Below are 18,418 nucleotides of genomic sequence, written 5' to 3'. Positions count from 1 at the left end.
TTTAAATAGAGCAATGCCTTTTCAAAAAGGATCCTTTTCTTACTTTTTTTCAATTAAAAATATTCCAGGAAAAGAATAGTTCTCATTCCCTTTTATCCCTTTAAGCATGTAGGAAGAAAGAAATAAAGAAAAAGGGGAATTAACAAGTTGTACGACTCAGAAGTTCCCATCAAGGTACAATCACTTTTTTTCCTAAGGAAAAAAGCTGTCCCTGAATACTACTTTGCTGTTTACATAATGTGAAGTTTTGCTAACTTACAACAATGTCTTCAAACACACTGAAATGTTTTTAACCATACAGAGAAATATGCTTGGGCAGTACCCAATGGCTTTGTCTTACATATCCACTCTCAAAAAAACCCCCTAAACAAACAAGCAAACCAAGTCCCACAACCTAGGGGGAAAAAAAAAAAAAAACACCAAGAAAATAAAACCCCAAACCCAAAGAAAAAAAAGTCCAGCATAAACTACATTTAAGTTAGTTTTGTGATTCTAAACAATTATGTTTAAGAAAGCCCAACAAATTAATCCCTTTATTTTAGCAGACATCAGCAACAGTACAAGCAGCAATATTACAAGCTTTTTCACTGCTGCCACACAACTGCACCGTGATTTAGTCTGCGCCCAGAGCGCTTTGAGGGGGACTGATTTCAAGAATGCAAAGGAATCCACAGTTGTGACAAAAATGGGCTCTACTAAAAGACACCAAGCATTACCAGCTTTCACTTGACGCAGATTTTGGCTACAGTCAGTAACCACTTTTTATAAATTACCATTTGTTTGAATCATCAGTTTTCTTAGAACTGAAGAGATTATTAACAAAGTGCTCAGAAGGACTACTCTGAATGTACTGCTGCAAATGCAGCAACTTAAGATGTAGTAAAGATGTAACTCACGGAAGCACCAGTAAGAGAAAGGGAGGTATAGATGCATTGGAGACTTTCCAAAACTTCCAAGCCAAACAATTAACCTAAAAGCAACAACAATTGGAAATTTTGAGAAGAATGAAAATATGGTTTGTTTACAGCTTATAAATTAGCATATATAAAACTGTGCATATTCTCTTCAAAGAGCAATTTTCTTTGCTTTTAAGTTGTTTAGAGTTTTGGTTTTGTAGACATCAGAGATGAAACATCCTATATTTGGGTGCGTGAAAGCATTTGCATGTTTTTGAAACTTATATATCTTTCCAAACAGATTACTCGTGAATTAGCAATTTAGAAAGACTGTAGGAATTTCTTGCAATTTGTACGTGACAAATGAAGTTGTCAAAATTAAGTACAAAACCAGACAAATTCACACATAAAAGATTTAAATGAAATATGTTAACAGACAAGTTCACACATACAAGATTTTGAAAAAAAAAAAAAAAAAAAAGAAAAAAAAAGAAAGAATTAACCAAATTCTAATTTACCTACAGTTTGGATATTGGGTAGTATGTTTATGTACACAAACTCTTTTTTTGGTTTTACCTGATATGGAGAAAGCAGATGAAGATTCATTTCAAACAATTTAAAATTGTTTAAAAAACCGTCTGTGCTCATACTTTCAATGAGTTGACAAGTTACTCCTTTCACAAGCTGTCCTGTGCTGAGAGGAAAAGTAAAGTTCAATCTTCTGAATATTTAAGCAGGATCTAGTCCTTACTGCCCACAACCATGTTCTAAGATACAGTTTCTTGACCACCTCTCTTTCCCATTTCTTGTAACCAAAAGGCTATTGAAAGTAAAAATGTAATCAAACTGAAAAATATTGACTGAGCCTTAAAATACTAAAACCTCTGCAATGCTTTGATCCTGAGTTTGAATTTGGAGACCCTTTTTAATGAGGACGGTGAATTATCCTGTGGTATCAAGGAATGAATAACATAAGATAGTACAAAATAACCACATATTGTTTACCTCAAAGTTCCTCTCATCACAAAACTAGACTTAAACCCCATTTCAAGAGAGACTATCATCCCTACCTTAGAAGGTCAACAGGGTAGTTTTTCTTAGACAGTAATTCATACAGATACAAAGCCTGAAATAAAACCCACCATATTTAAAGTTAAGCTTAGATAATCCAGCTGCAAGATACAATAACTACTGCAAGGTTTTTGTATGCTTAACTCTCTTATGTACTCTAAAGGCATTTCTATGGTCCACCTTGGCCAACCAAAAGGTTTGGCATCCAGTGCTGAATTTCTTCTTCACAAGACAAGACATCGCTGACTGGCATTATGGGATGATGCTAAACATGTCCATGGCACACAGACACTGAATAATTCAGGTTTAAAGGGACCTCTGGAGATCATCTGGTCCAACCTTTCACCTCTCAGAGTCAAAGGGCTGATTGTACATGCAAATGTCTAGCATACAGTACTGGAAAGAGAGAATTTATGTGGCAGAACCCTGAAGACTTTTAAACTCAGCATATTAACACTTCCCTTTCCATAGCATTGTCTCATAATGCTGCCTAGGCTCTAAATAACTTCTGGTTATTTATGTCAAGATATATTTGGGGCAGTTCCTTCCTTTTACCTATGTTCCTTGAACACATATGTATTATAACACTGTTGCTATTCTTCCATCATACTAAATTGCAGTGGAATGGGAACTGCATAATAACTTTTACCTGGCTGCTTCTTAGTTCTTTTTCTTTCATCATTGAAGAATTATATCCAGTCTGCTTCCATAAACCAGAAAGAGATATTTCTTTAAAGAAAGCTCCTTGTATATCTTTGACTGATGAAGAAAAATCTCCAGATGCAGCTATCTAAAAAGAGGAACAGATAAATACATGGCATTTCAGAACTGCTGCTTAGATTTACAGGATTTGCCCTTTCTATTCTGTGTAATAGTTCTCTTAAGAGGATAAAGGAAAAACATGTCAGTATTAAAAACGCCACAGAACTAAGCAACAGAGAGCCTTCAAAATATACCTCGTGTTCAGCAAAAAACATTGGAAATATTAACCTTTGAGCTAAAACACATCTCAGTGACAACATTTTAAGTCATGCTCTGCATATCTGATTATTGTACTTTTGTGCAGAGAGAACTTGCTACACACTTGAGTTTATAATCACCTTCCTGAGGATCCCTTGTTGTTGTGCAGGCGATAGGTCAGATAAGTATTGGGATGTCGTGCCTCGAATAATCTGAGAAAGCTCCTTTGGGTTCATGCTGTAGAATGACTGGGTGCTAATACCAGTTACCAATGCGCCCATTTGACTAACATTATAAAATGACAAAACCTGCAGAGGTAACAGCACAAACAAACAGAAAGTGTTCTGGCTTGTGAACAGCATATATATTTAAAAGCAAAAGTTAATAAATAAATCAAAACTATTACTGTTGAATACTTAATACGTTTCTTGCCCGGGGATGCTCTTTCCTCAGATTTCTTTCAATCCAGACAAGTCTGTCCAGGGAACAAATGCGACTATTTTCTCAGAGGTTCCTTTTTTTGAAATTTCAGAGAAGACCCTGATTCCTTCCATTATGGTATATTTGAATATATAGTCTGGTATCTCTGATCATAAAAATTCTGCTTAGGGCAGTGACACAGACAAAATAGTATATACAACTGCCAAATGCAAATAGTCATTCTCTCTGTTACTAGAGAATTACTTTGGGAGGTACAGTCTTGAATGTTTTTATTTGATTTAAAGAACATGTTCAGACCACTAACAGCGCTAAAAAGAAGTCTTGTATTAAACTTTTCAAAATTTATGGTTAATACTGAGAAAAAGCCATTTCACTTTTAAAAACAGAAGGTAGGAAAGCTGTTATCAGAGGTACCTTTTCATAAGAGAGGTATTTACTGGATAAAATCATAACTTGGCTTTTTGCCCACCCAGAGACTTGGTTTAATGTTGCAATAGCATTATGCACTGCTTCAGGTGACAAAGATTCCAGCTGACTTGAAGTTAGTCCAACCACAGCATCTGACAGAGATCCAAGGGTATCATTCAATGTCTGGTTTTGCATGGCAATGTTAAGGAGTTGAGATTTGAGCTAAAGCAAACAAAAAAAAAGCAGATGGGGAATAAAAATCTGCCAAAAACCGATTTCCATTATCACCCAAAACTTTAACTGGAGTTTCTGGAAGAGGCATTGGCAAACATTTAGTGACCACACGCTTCATAAAAATTCAAAAATAGAACCACAGTTGTGAAAGGAATATAGAACAGGAGGAAACAGAATAAGAAAAGAATAAGCACTGTAAAAAAAAACCCACCAAAACCAAAAATACCCCCCCCACACCAAAATGGGCTTTTATTTGCATTATATGCTTGAGAACTATTTCCACTTATTTCTTAGATACCCAGAATTTTTCACTCTTTTCTTTCCATATTCAAGAATAAAGTCCCTCCTCCTCTGTTTTCAGGATTAGGTTAGTCAAGATGAACAAGTACAGTACCCACCTTCTGAACCTCGGCTTGGAAACCTTTCAACTGATTGCATTTAATCATTTGATGAAGTAAAGCCCGGGCCACAGCTGCATCCATCTGTTCCATTCCATCATAAAAGCAAACCAATAAACCTAGCCTATATAGAAGAAATACATTAGCTAACTTCTGACACAAAAGGTGTCACTCTCAGAAAACTCAAATATAGTATGGTATACCCTACTTGTGCTCAAAACTTGAGACATTTCTGTTTGTCACTAGTGCATTAAACTGCAGTGCACATAGCCTGAAACTGGGGTATAAGACATACGCACTGTTCTCCGTGTTCAGCTGAAGTCTACCCAGATTGCTTGTGCTGTCAAAAATTTAGCTTTCCTGGTTCCCTTTGTCTGTGGCTGGGTTTTCCCAGCTAACGACTCCACTCCCCTTGGCAGAATTTGCAGTATAATCTCCACTTTGAAAAGGATGGAGGGCTACTAATAAGTTTCTAGAAGTGGCTTGCTGAGCTCTTATCTGGATTGATTGGATGTTTTGAACTCTAAATCCTGCTTGGATTTCACATGCAACATAACTCATTCATGTGTCAGAGCAGCATCTAGAGCACTACATACCCTCTTTATCATTTCAGGTTTAGACAAAGCCTGCTGTATTTCACATCAAACATATGACTGGCCAATGGATGAAGACCTGCCCAGTTCAACACTGGTTAGCAGAAGACATGCTGAGGTTCACTGTCTCAGTTGTGCCAGCACAGCACTTTGCAAAGCAGTGTTGTGAACCAGATGTGGAGCTCATTTTTCTTTGCAGGACCCATGCTGTAATATTTAAGTCAGCATTTCCATTAGCCTCTGTAAAGCTCAACCACAGCCATAGCTGGTGGAGAGAAGTAGTCATACCACCAAGGGTAAGCGCCTGCTGTAGGTGGCCTCCTGACTTAGGCCTTGTGCTTATTTACTGCCATTAGCTGCGGCCCTGCCAAGAAAGAGGTCTGAATTGTGTATCTCTCTCTCTGGACTTTATAGTGATGGTGATGAATTCGTTTGTAGAAACCCTGAATCAGTCCCCTGTCCCTGTAAACTCTTAGTCTTTGCTTTCATAATTTACACAAAACAAGAACCTACAAAGATGTGGCCAAAGCCCAGTTTTCCTGCTATAGTCTTTGCTTTTTAGCAATTCAATGATGCAGGCATAGGCAGAGTCTAGGCAATAATGTCCAGATGTGAATTAAATCAACAGTGGACAATGCTGCAGCAATATCACAAACTCAGTAAAATTCTGCAGTGCAGAAAGGCTTAGCTTTTACTTCCTCTAGTCCCTCAACAACCACCTGCTTAGTGATGTAAAAAAATACTGCTTCAGCAGCCCATCTGAATTCATGGGACATCATCAAACTAAGATACAAATCAAAGAAACATCTATAACAGCATTTTTAGAACAAATAATTACCTTCTGATGCATTATTGCATAGCCACCCAGAGCTCTTCATCTCCTTTGGGATTAGCAGCAATGAATAATACTACTTCTTAAAAGTAAAAGTGCATTTAAATCATCAGTATGGTTAAAATGAGTAATATAAAATAAGTGTGTTGTAAAAATGGAATATATTAAGGATTATGGAGCATGACATTTCTCTCATCTGTGAGAATGTGGCACCTCTCGTGAGCGGTAAAATAATTTTTAAGATTTCTGACATTGAAATTTAGAGTGTGGGCATAATTCTTCTCTTGCTTACACCTCCAACAATCAGCAATACCTCATGGAAGTCAGTGAGTTACACTGCAATAATGACAGGAGCTCTGAAACCATAAAGCATATTCTCCATTAGTTTAAAACTCCAAGGTATCCCCCAAGGAGACTACAAATAACTTCAGACAGTGGTGTCTTGGGACTAAATACATCCATTGATACAACAGTGTAAATGTAAATGTGGAGTACAGCACTTTCTTGCAGATAGCTCACGTTCACTGCATATTTATGAGTAAGAGCAGTTGGTTGTTTTTTTTTAATCACTGTTAAAGTAAGTTCAGTGCTGATTTGACAGCCCTGAAAATCCAGTTTCCTGCTTACACACGTAACAGTCACATGTGTTTAAACATGGCTCATTTCTACCCTGCAAGACAAAGAGGACAGGACCTCTTCACTTTGCGACCTCTCTGGTGACACCCACGTCAATTAAAAACCACTTGCAGTCCTGGCTGGCATGAGCTAAGATTTCCTCCTTCAATCCTAATTGTAACATGATTTCCATGAAACACCTCCATCTTCTGTGATTCAAACAGCCAAGGCAACTCATGTCCCACTCTCCTAATTTATTTTATTGCTGCACTGTACAATGTGACAGAGCTTCGATTGGGTCTCCCAGATACTGCTGTAGTCCTCCTACTAATACTACAGACAACTCCTCACTGTGGAGCAGGAGACAAAGCATTAGCTAATTAGGCGCACCTCCAAAAATTTGTGAAGTAGCAATTCTTCACTGTTGCTAAACAGGGTTGGATTTCAGACTAGATTCTTCTGCTGGAAGGAAAAAGCTATGCTACATCAACAATTTCATCAGCTACTTACTGCTCCTCTCTTTTCTCCTTACTTATTCATTCTCTCCATACACAGCCATAAAAGAAAAAGAAAAGCAGTCTTGCCTGTAGATAGTTGAAGTGTTTCTCATGTCAAACCCTGATGAGTTTATTCTTTCCAGGAAAGCTTGTGCAAGCTCTGGTGTGATATCATACACCGTGTCCAACTGCTTTGTTGCGTTGTCATAGCTAATGAATAGTCTTATCTGACCAGTACAAACAAAATCATGCATCAGGATTATCAAACAATTACATCCAATAAAAGATATGTTTTACACTCTAAATTAATTGACTGCATTCATGTTACAGAGAAAGGAAGAAGATAGATTTGGATAATACAGTATTTTTGAAGGCAAAGCTGAATGAGCGATTCTCTGTCAAACTGTCAAATAATTTGAGGGTCTTCTATCTTTGGTCCCTATCTTTCAGTACAAGTCACAGAAGTCTGATACAGATAAATAATTACATATTAATGATAGGGACTTTCAAATTCTAAAAAAGAGAAGAATATTTGGTTGACAATGCATTTGGATTCACTTTATATTTAAGTAATTAAAATATATAAACTTCTTTTTAAGTTTGCATTTGTGTTCATACTGTTTGTAGCTGACATCACTTGACAATGATATATCCAACCACATTTTGTTACTTACTTCACTAAGACTAATTTTCAGAATTTCTTCTAATGGGAGATGGACCATGTATCTTCCCAAAATCCATAAGTTTTCTGCACTGACCCAAGAAGTTGATTCATTGAACTCTGTTTTGTACAAATAAAAACTCACTACAATGTTAAGAAAGACATTATTTTTCAAATATATTGTACCCAGTATATTGTTATTGGTAACTAATAAAAAAAAAATATCTGCAAATCAGAAAAATCCTTAACAGAGAGAGTCAGGTTCCCTTCATTAGCTAGATTTTAGCACCACATTTTTATAAGCCCACACATTTTTTAATGAAGATGAAATAGTGTTTCAAACGTCTCGAATTTTCTCATATGAAAATGATTAATGTTTTATGTTGCCGAAATAGAACATGGATAAAGTATGGGACAGGAAAAATTAAACCAATAGTATTAAATATGGAGCAGCATTTTTTAAATTCAGTTTTCCTAATCAAATGTATTATTTAAGAACACCAGGAAGGCATGATACTTTGTAACACTTTATACATCTTATATATTATTATTGATAATACCACTTACTTCAGCAATATGCGATAGCAATAATGGAGAAAATGAAAAATCATTCATATACCTATATGGAAATAGGTTGGCAAAAAATACAAAACACTGCATAACAGTTAAAAAATGTCATTCATTTAGTAACATTCTCCCAAGGATTGAAAATGAAATCAAGATCCAAATATCTCTGAGAAATAAGTATTTATGGACTAGATGGGTACTCTGAGCCACAAAGACAGTGTGTTCTCCAAGGTGTCATAATTTGGATGGTTCAACTTGTGATACCTCTGCACATATTCCTTATCAGTGCTGATACTCACAACTCTGTTAAAATAAAATTGTAAGTGCATTTTGAGGAGTTTTCAGTATCTGAAAAAACCCAGTCTATAAATATCAGAAGCTGAAGAACCCCATTTAGTAAGCAATTTTTTTAAAAACACAGATCTAAGCTCCTTAGCTGAGACAAGACAATGCTCCCAGCGGACCTGTCAGGCCTCTGTTTTTTTGAGTGATATTACCTCCCATTAGCAGAAATATTAAGAGAGTTGAAATGTAATGATAAAAGAGTTCAACAAAAACTAGAACAATTTAAGGATGTTGACTGTGGCCTTTAGCAGAACAGACTTGCAGTTACCAACCGCAGTAGCTGTGATCCCCAAAACCGGTTTTGTTATTTTTAAATAAGGTACAAAATCCAAAAGTTACAGCCTCCTGTTTTCACAAGGGCTACCAGCACGCTTCGTCTCTGAATACCTCAGTGTTTTTAATATACAAAACGTGATAATTGGCTGAGTGACAAATTTCTTGAAAGGTTTGACTCTAAGACATAGAAACTCCATGTCATCTCCTGCCCAGCCAGTGATCCAGCTGCAGGGGCTGTCTGACACAGCAGGGAGATGTAGTATGATGGAAAAACCCTCTGCATTTCTGCAGGGATAACAGAGGCATGGCAATGAGCTCTCTGTCACCAAAACCAGCAAAAATGCTTGGAAGGTGGCCCCATAAGCACCACAAATAGGAGGCTTCTTTCAAGTTTCTTTTCTGCTGAGCTTCACTGAGGAAGATGCTGCTTCTGCAGAGGGCTGATCCCTTTCCCAGATGGTCCCAGTGCTACCCACATATAAAGTAAAAGTGAATAAATCAGACTATTGTAGGACTCTTCTGTGATCCCGCACTCCGTGCTGTGACCTGTGGTGTGCAGATATACTTGAGTGAGTTATAGACTTGTCAACCTGTATGTTGGTAGCAGTCCCACCCTGCCTGCTCAGGAGTGATGGGTTCTGCAGCTCACACTACCAGAACTAGCTGGTGATGAGCCCACACCCGATGCCTTCAGGAGTGGATTCACCATATCTGCGCTGCTTTGCATTTGAAGCAGCAACCAGGAGGTAAGAGAGGCATGGTAATTCTCAGTCCCTCCTGAGCTGGGTGATCTTTTACAAACTGAGGGTTCACTCATGTTTCAGACACAACCCAAGATGTCTGATGCTGTGGGATTTTCCCAGGACTGCTGAGCAGCATCAGGCAAGTTCTGCATCTTTGCTTCCCCAGTAATGCTCTGGCAGTAATACCCCCTCATAGCAGCGTCATGAACTTTGTCTCTATGACTTAATGGGTTACTCTGATATTTTGAAACAGCAGAAGTCCCAGGAACCAAATTTAGCTCCACTGAAGAAGTGGGCGTTTTGCCTTTGATTTCTAGGGAAAGAGGAGGAACACACACATCTAAAAGTCCAAAATGCTCCCACGACAGCACCGCTGGGATGTTCAGTGAAACCCAAGCACTGGCTGTTGTGTCAGTGCTGCTGCCACTTTACAGCCCCCTCGTGGAGCCTGTCCTGCACTGTCCCAGATGTGGCACATCTGTTGAAGACACATTAACAAGGTAAACAGATGTGGTAAAATGCATAAAATCAGAATTAATTAACTTTGTTTTTACCTTGTCCCTTTTCTGAACGAGTCAGTGTCATGTGCAGTAGAACTTTCACAACATCCTACATTTCTTTCGTATTTTTAAACAGTGCATTGGCTAATGTATTCTGAGACAGATCTATTTTTCTAGTCTAAACAGGAGTTCAGAAGTGAACAACACGCCTGTGCAGAGTACCTGACAATTGTATCCTATTCAAGTATTAGAAAAAGGACTTGAGTACAGAGACTTTCTGTATAGCTCTGTGCAGAAGAGATGAAGAGCAAGCATCTTTGGAGACCTATTTGCTGTGAATAACAAATATATTATATTTATATTCTGGAGCAAAGGTATTCAAGACAGCTACTCTTAAACAGACTTGTGTTAAATTTAGGAAACAATTCAATACAATGGATAGGCCTTTTGCTGACTGGTTTTCTCTTATGATAAGCGAGAAGAAAATACTTTGTACATAACATACCACTCATGTTGTAGGATTTTTGTAGAATCTGCTTCATCCAGTCATACAGAGCTCTCTGTGTATTTGCTGAGATTTTGTCATAGAGGTCCTTGAATACTGTTGATCTAAGTGATACAAGGGCATGTTAGTTCACTAATGAGTTAACTATTTATTTTGTTTTAAATGACGCACATGAACAAATGTTTTTAGAAACAGCAACACATAAGCAGAAAACTGTATCTGGAAAATAGACTAAGACCACAGCGTAACCTCTTTTTAAAAGTGTGTATAGTCAGCAAATACTACATAGTATTAATTGTGTCTGCAAAATAAATGTCTTACAAGTTTCTGAAAGCATCGTCCAGCAGAATGTTTGGGAGGCTCCCAATGACATCAGGTTGGAGATAGTTCACCGCTGACACACGCAAAACCTGGCTTAGGATATCCACACAGTCCAAAGCGCTCAGAGCCAGAAAGCATTTATCCAGTGTTATATGGAACAAGGTCCTGTTTACTCCTGGGCTTTGAAAAATTCTCTCTCGAATCTTGTCCCAATCAAGAATAATATTTCCCATTTCCTGGAAGCAACAACGGGTTAAAAGAACGTCTCTTTGATTAACTCAATATATTGTTCATTTTGAGGTGTGACAGAAAGCACTCTACTAAAAATATGGTGCTGTTCTCATGAAAAATAGCTGCAGAATACCACCTGGTTTCATTACTTCAGATAATTCCTTTCTGGCATTGGCCAGAGACCAACTTGAATCTTTTGACAAAATCAAAATGAAGAACAGAAATATGATCCAAATGACTGAAGTTGTACTGTGTGCTGTCATAAAAGAATTAGTTATTTGGAAAATGAAAGGATATTGGAATTGAATGGGTATTATTTCACACATAATTTAATATGTAGACATTTCTGGAACAGACCTTTTCCCAAGCAGTATTTCTTGCAGCGATTACTACAAACATCCCCTCCAGAAGACAGGGCAACATCAAAGAACGAAGCCCAAGGAATAAAGTCACGCTGGTTGGGCACAGATTATTAGGTTGCTCTGTCTCACCAGTTGATGTGTCTAGGACAGCCTGTTCAGAGCTCACAGTCCCAGGCCTGGTGATTTGTTCATGTAATATTTTCAGTCCTGGAAAAACTCGTATGCCATTTGAGAAGACAAAATTTACAGTTTATTGAAAGGGCTTATGCTCTACTGCTCTGGCTCCCAGTGCATGCTGCACACCTATGCTGTGTGCTCTGGCAGCAGGAGCTGCTCCGCTGTTGTTTGAATAGTGGACGTTGTTTGAATAGTGGATTATACAGTGTTTGCTCTGGGCAGTCACCTCATGCGTCTGGGGAAACGCTCTCCCTTTCTCCCATATTAATCTCCACCCCCTCAGTGATGCCCACACTGGAGGCCCTTCCTCCCAGCAGAGGAGATGCCAAGTGCTCTCATACATCAGGCTCCGATCCCACCCCTGCAGTGGAGGTCCTCCCTGGGTGGCACTCGCTGACTTTGAGTGAGACTTTTGAGATGGGTCACACAGGGAACATACCGCAGAGGCAAGCAAATGATGTTAGGCTGCCTCCCCTCCAAATTGCCTAACAATTTGCTTGCATGCTCCCATAACTAATTAACAAGATAACTAATTTCACCTTCTTTAGTCATCTTGGCTCTCTTTGTAGCCACTGAAGAGAAGCAGATACTCCCTGAGAACAACTGGTCCTACCTACCTGAGATACTTGCACAGGAAGGTAAATCACTCTCTGGAGATGCATTTCTCTCCGCTAATTACACAGAAAATCCACACAACTGTATTGGACTTGGCACCAAACTTTTAGACCACTAGAATTAAATGAAATAAATCCAACCTAAGGAGAGAGGCTCCTGGAATCTAATCCAAGCCAGCTAAGTAACTGCATGGCGTGCACTGCGAGACCCCCAGTCTGGCCCCTTCCCATTTATCTAAACCATTGACAGCAGCTTTTCTTTTTCGCAAATGCAAAGTGACTTACAAGATGGTCCTTTCTGCTGTTGAAGAGATACTTCATAGCAGTTTGGAACTGCTGCTGATCAAGCTGTTGAAATTCGGATAGTAGTTGCCTAGGCTGGTATAAAAGGTTCTTCAGGTAACTTTTTATGGACATCTGAAGTATAGAAAAATATGTGTAATATATATAAAACTCATACTATCGTACTAGCGGCATCTTTTACTCCCTGAAAATGTCTGCTTAAGGAGAGGTAAGTGCTTAGCTCCTGTATTGTCTGTGTTGTCAATGACTAGAATAACTATACTCAACACAAACTGTAAATAAAAATAATCTAAATGTAATTCTGACAGTCAGTGATTTTAAAATCCTGTTCTTGGCTTCATGAGCGAGTCCTCTCCAGTGAGCCATTTAACAAAAATGCCTCAACTTCTCACTTCATAAAACAAGAGTAATAATGCTTTCCTGCTTCACACAGCAGAACTGTGAAAATGAAACTTTTAAAAAGCTCAGAAAAAATCAGGTGCCATGTGCATATTATTATTACTTAAAAAAAGGAAGGAAATGTGCAATTAGATGGGAGGAAAACTCTGTACCAGGTTGTAAGGCAAAAATAGTCTCTCTCACATCAAACTGCATTACCAGTTAACAATCTCATGCCTGTTTTGAAAATCTAAGGGGAATTATAACATTGGAACAGAAAGCACTGTAAGGCTCATTAGCACCAGACTGGAGTAAAATCCCTTCTAATTCCTGACAGAATTATTTCAGAATTGGTTTGGAATTTGAGTTGAAACTGTTCTTTGTTGTCTTTGCTTAGCTTGCATTGCCACCAACAAATATTAACATAGATAGGTCCTTGTTGTCTAGGGGGTCCAGGCCTGCTTACAGCCTTAAATGGTTAATAACCCTAATCAAATGGGAAGAGGCAGCGTTAGTCTCATGTAGGTTTGGATGAGCTGTGACAGTGAAACAGAGCTTGGGAAAAGGTTTGAGCGCTGTGGAGCTACATGGCCATGGGCTTTTGGGAATGCCTGAGGCTCAGAGATCGCACATTTGACACTTTCCTTTCTTAGAGTGTGTGCGCGCATGTAGGGAGGAGGAAGGGGGTCAGGTTTTGATTAGCAGGCTACAGCTCCACTTAAACCAGCTTGTAACTAATTATAATGACTAGGGATAAAGAACAACGACTTTTTCCTATATCACTCCCACATTGATAATTTACAAAAACAGAGTTCAGAGGAGCTTTAAAAGGTGGACGTGTTTTGTAGGATGCTCTGGAACCTCTCATTCCATCAGAAGCAGTGCAAACCACAGCCACGGTCAAAATCTGGGAGAAACCTGCCATTTTGCCGAGAAACAGCGTGTGTATACACACAATTCAGAAACAATCACTGAGCCTGAAAACTCCTAAGTTCTGCTTTCCATCAGAGGAAAAGCAAAAATATCTTCTTTATTATTTCTGCCTTGCATACTCCTGCAATCTTAGGGAAAAAAGGCAACCAAAAAACCTACTCCTACTTCCTGCTTACCTGCTACACTGTAGATCTGTTAGTTATCTCTGTTACTGACAACCTAGTTTTGGCTACAGACATAGGCTGCTTTTTTAATTCCTTTTTAAATAAAAATTTTCATGCATTGTAAATGGCACAAACCTGCAGACTGCTAAGATTAAACGTAACTTCCTGGGCATGAAAATATGCCATGACTTTTGTAAGCATATTGGCTGTCCAGACATTAGAACTGTAACAGAAAACAGGACCAAAAATGTCAGTAAAATAACATAACATATAAAAAATAGCAGATTACAAGACAAAACAAGAATAAGGAAAACAAACACTGCTAGTAACACCATCATGACACAAGTATTCAGCTTTCTGGCCTAACCAGACTAATAGTCGACCTATTTAATGCAATGAAAACACATGGTTCAATGAGGAATGGAATGAATTAGTTACGGGTTTTTTCACCTAACTCTACAACCACCCACAATAATCTCAATTTTCCAACATGTTGCCAGTGGTACCATCTCCAGGCATGAGACAAGCTGTGCCGTGGCTAGTCTGGAGCTATAGGCACCCCATTATGCCTCTTCTGATCTGCTTGTAGAAAGTAAGTACAGTGACTAATGTCTGCTGCCTTTCCCTCAGCAGACTCATTAATTTCAGTGTGTCTTCTTTACACAGCTATTGATTTTCTCAAAATATGTAGGAGTGGAATAGCCTTTGAGGCTTATACTGCTCTTTCAAATTTAGACAAAATTAGCAAGTAATTCAAAAGTTGCCAGGAGCTGGAGGAAGTGGGATGGATGGGGCATGGAGCAGGACTGAAAGAGGGAGACGGACAGAAAGCTGGAACTGCACCTAAATCCCTTAAGACATCATTCTGAAACTTATGAACAAAGTTAATTATCAAAACTTTTGAAAACTGTAGCAGGTATTTATTCTCAGCCTCATTCTATGCATGGTTTTTTGCTTTATCATGAAAAACAGCTTTTTCCTTGTTAAGAGGAAATACTCCTCACAGGAGATCTAAATCAAAGTAATCAAATGGGCCAATTTCATTCCATCCATAATGTTCCAGTTTCTGTGGAAATGAAACAGATCATATCTGAAGTGCAAAATAATACTGAAAAATCAAGATGGTGAGAGTAATACATTACCTCTGAAAATGAAGTATATCAAGGAGAGCTGCAGGTGAAAAATGGAACATAAAAAGTTATGGTGAGATATTGAGTTTTAATTCCTTTTAGAAGCATAAGTGGGAACAATTTTGTACATTACCATTCAGATATTTCCCGGTTATTATTTCCTCCTAAGGAAAAAATTATAAATATATGTAATAAATTATTATTTTTAGTTTATAATATAAAATGTTAGTAGAGAGATCAAATAAAAATACTAACCATGGCTTTGTGTAATAATGGAGGCAAATCTGTAAAAGATTATCCCATTACTAAAAGCTGATTTAATGTTTTACATTCAACTGTGTTATACAAAAATACATGTATTGTGTGCAGTAATTGAAACTATATATATAATTTATTAATAAGCATTTAATGCGGTTTGATTAAATGTTTTTACAGAAAAGCAGTGAAAATAAAAGGCTATTAAATAATAAGCAATCTTGGTTAAATTCTGTGCTGGCATAGCTTCATGAAGAGAAGAGAGCAGAGAATATGGTCTGAGTTACTGAACAGTGCTGCATCTATTTTACTACACATACCTTCTTCCATCCACACAAAATACATCCCTCATACAGGAGTGCTGGTCTTACCTTCAGAGTTCTGACTGTATGTAATCTCAGCATGATTCACTGATATCAATAAGAAACATATCTTCAAAAGTCTGGACATTTCTTCTAGTGTCTATTAGAATCAGAAGATATTTGGATTGAAAAGGAAAATAAAAAGAACAGAGTCAAAAGGCAATATTCACCCAAAACTTTCATAGCTATAAATCAGAGACAGCCTAAGCTATGGAGTACAGTGCTTGCTCCCAAGTTTTTAATTTAGATCTTTTTCCAGGATAGAGATATATTTTATGCAAGTCCGCCAAGTGTGCCTGTGGAGCCAGATTTATTTCCCTTTTACCAAGCAGCTTTTTTAATTTTCTTCCTAGTAGCACTGTTCATTTACTAAGCCACATTCCACCTAAACATGACTTAAATGCAGTTTTGTTAAAGCAAACAAAGAAATCCTTTTAAACTCAGATAAACCAGAAAAGAAGTAGAGGGAGTGAAAAAGGAAATAGTAAAGAAGCTCCAGACAAACCCTAAACTTTTTCTAGCTCATTACTGCAGACCAGTCTGGGACCCTCCATTTGCAGATCCCTGAACTCGAACGGTGGGAGGGCCTGACCCTCCTGCGTGCCCATGACCGTGCAGGGTGCTCCAGGCAGGGAGGGGGAAGGAATGCTCCCCTCCCCTGCTGCCCTCGCTCTGCAAAAAGGGGCAAAAAGTCCTTGCCCTTCTGAAGCAGAGAGAAAGCAACACTTTTGGGAAATGGAGTTCAAGACGATGCCACTTCATTTAGATGGATCCAAGCTCTATCTTTGTACTCGTGAGAAGCGTACCATCAATTTTTCACTATGAGCTAGGACATGGTTTCTATGGAAATAGGTGTTTTAGTAGCTCTTGCTATCCCTGCTGCCCTGTGCTACGTGGCATAAAGATCACCGAAAGATAAATTAGCTGGAAGGCCCGTAATGGGATACCTGGAGCTTTTCACCAGGATGTCACTGATTCTCATCACAGAAGACTGACAGTCTCACAGTTGTCATATATGAAATGAATTTGTTGCTTTTGGTCTAATTCCTGAAGGACAAGAATACACACTGCAATAATGCAATGGGATGGAAAGGGAGCAGAGACTGAGCAGCTCTCGCTCACACAAGCGTTTCCGCAGCCACATCCCCTCCGCTGTGCTGAGGACCGTGAGCTGCTTTAAGCCACATTGCACCAAGTTTACTGCAAAGAGGATTTTCTGCCTCTGCACCCTCAGCCTGGCCCTCTGCCCAGCCGTGAGAGTCACCCTCCCCACAGGTAAAACAATTAATTAATCTGAGATATTAGAAGATGCCCTGCTCTACAGATTGCAGCTTCTTACACTGGGATTAGTTCCTGATTTTAACAAATGACACAGAGGACCCCATTGACCCACTTCGTTCTGACCCTGAGGTGACTTTGTTAGTTTTTTTCTCCCCTTCCTTCATTTCAAAGGTTTATCTGCAGCCACACTTAGTTTGTGCATTTCTTTTTGTTGCTGAATTTGGATCCATTCTTTTTTTTTCTTCTTTTTTTTAAAGTTCTCTGCCACAGCTTGAGTTACAGATCTGAACATTTGATAAATACGAATGCCTTTTCCAGATTGTTTAATCTCACTTATCAGCAAGGAGCTCTTTTATGAAAACGTCTTTCAACAGCCGCTAGCAATATTTCTGTCTATTGCAAACACTTAACTCCAGTCTTGTAACAGGAGTGACTCAAACTGATGGATGATGAAAAATTTAAACATTAGACTTCAAGAAGCTATCGCCTCTGTCCTGTTCTTGCACACACTGAAACCCTTTTCAGCTATTCTTTTGGGAGCACTACAGTAGATGTCTCTCATTCAGACGTATCTGGTTTCCTAGACAATGAAGTTTCTTGTGTTTGTTTCTGCCTTCGCCCTATTAATTTTGCAGTAAGGTTTGATTACTCTGCATAGTTTAACTCATGCTACCAATGTCAATCCTGATTTGTTTATTCCAACTCATCCACTTTGATACACTTTGAGGGTATTTTAATTAGAGCATGCTAAATTAATATGTAAGGAGAGTAAATGCTAAGGAAAGTGCTTTTTTTACCCTGACTAACTCCTGTGGACAATTAGCAGGTACAGAAACAGCATCGCTTGATAAGACAATCTGAGGGATGAAATAATTCCTTTTGTCAGGGAAACTAGTCTCATTGCAGAAGTTCACCGCAGCCTTTAGACAATCCCAAATCACCCTGTGAGGATCTCTTGCAGATCCCATCCAGCACTTCCCCACAGATCGTTCCTTGCAACACGGCAGCATATGCTGTGATCAGATCTCCGAGATGTCACCCTTGCAGGACTCTCCAGTTATGATAAGCTCCCGAACTGCCTTCTCCTCTTGCTCCCTAAACAGCCGCTCTTCCATGTAAAGAAATCCTAGACATTTTATCACTCACTCCGATGCAGTCGCTGCCTTATCCGAAGCTTGATAACCAGAAAGCTAACCTCATCATCAGAAGTCTTGCTGATAAGCCCTTGCACCACCAGTGCCCCCTTGCAGCCAGGGTCTCAGCACCTCTGAAAAGAACCCCATAAACGCAGTGAGGGAACCCTCAAGGGGGTCAGGTTGGAAAGAGGGAAGAAAGGGGAGGGCAGAAGAGGGGAAAGAGACGGTG

General features: G+C 38.8%; 1 protein-coding gene across 2 annotated transcripts in view; it reads right to left on the bottom strand.

Moving 5' to 3' along the window:
• Positions 1-18,418, bottom strand: part of OTOA (otoancorin) — a 40,351-nt gene that overhangs the window by 21,644 nt on the left and 289 nt on the right. The window contains exons 1-18 of one of the 2 annotated variants that reach the window (XM_049791092.1): positions 16,278-16,302; positions 15,782-15,872; positions 15,411-15,439; positions 15,289-15,319; positions 15,168-15,195; positions 14,161-14,248; positions 12,533-12,664; positions 10,864-11,099; positions 10,543-10,646; positions 7,620-7,726; positions 7,033-7,172; positions 4,409-4,532; positions 3,783-3,998; positions 3,068-3,235; positions 2,617-2,757; positions 1,967-2,022; positions 1,473-1,590; positions 897-970 (exon numbers count right to left, since the gene is read on the bottom strand). In XM_049791092.1, the coding sequence (XP_049647049.1) occupies positions 897-970; positions 1,473-1,590; positions 1,967-2,022; positions 2,617-2,757; positions 3,068-3,235; positions 3,783-3,998; positions 4,409-4,532; positions 7,033-7,172; positions 7,620-7,726; positions 10,543-10,646; positions 10,864-11,099; positions 12,533-12,664; positions 14,161-14,248; positions 15,168-15,195; positions 15,289-15,319; positions 15,411-15,439; positions 15,782-15,860 (1,871 nt within the window). In that variant the 5' untranslated portion in view covers positions 15,861-15,872; positions 16,278-16,302. Of the gene's footprint in view, positions 1-896; positions 971-1,472; positions 1,591-1,966; positions 2,023-2,616; positions 2,758-3,067; positions 3,236-3,782; positions 3,999-4,408; positions 4,533-7,032; positions 7,173-7,619; positions 7,727-10,542; positions 10,647-10,863; positions 11,100-12,532; positions 12,665-14,160; positions 14,249-15,167; positions 15,196-15,288; positions 15,320-15,410; positions 15,440-15,781; positions 15,873-16,277; positions 16,303-18,418 lie in introns of those variants that run through there. The other variant, XM_049791091.1, reaches the window with a different exon arrangement.

Source organism: Accipiter gentilis, chromosome 33 (genome assembly GCF_929443795.1).
Source record: "Accipiter gentilis chromosome 33, bAccGen1.1, whole genome shotgun sequence".
Lineage (NCBI taxonomy): Eukaryota > Metazoa > Chordata > Aves > Accipitriformes > Accipitridae > Astur > Astur gentilis.
The sequence above is the reverse complement of the archived record's forward strand: the minus strand, read 5'-3'. Positions and strand labels throughout refer to the sequence as shown.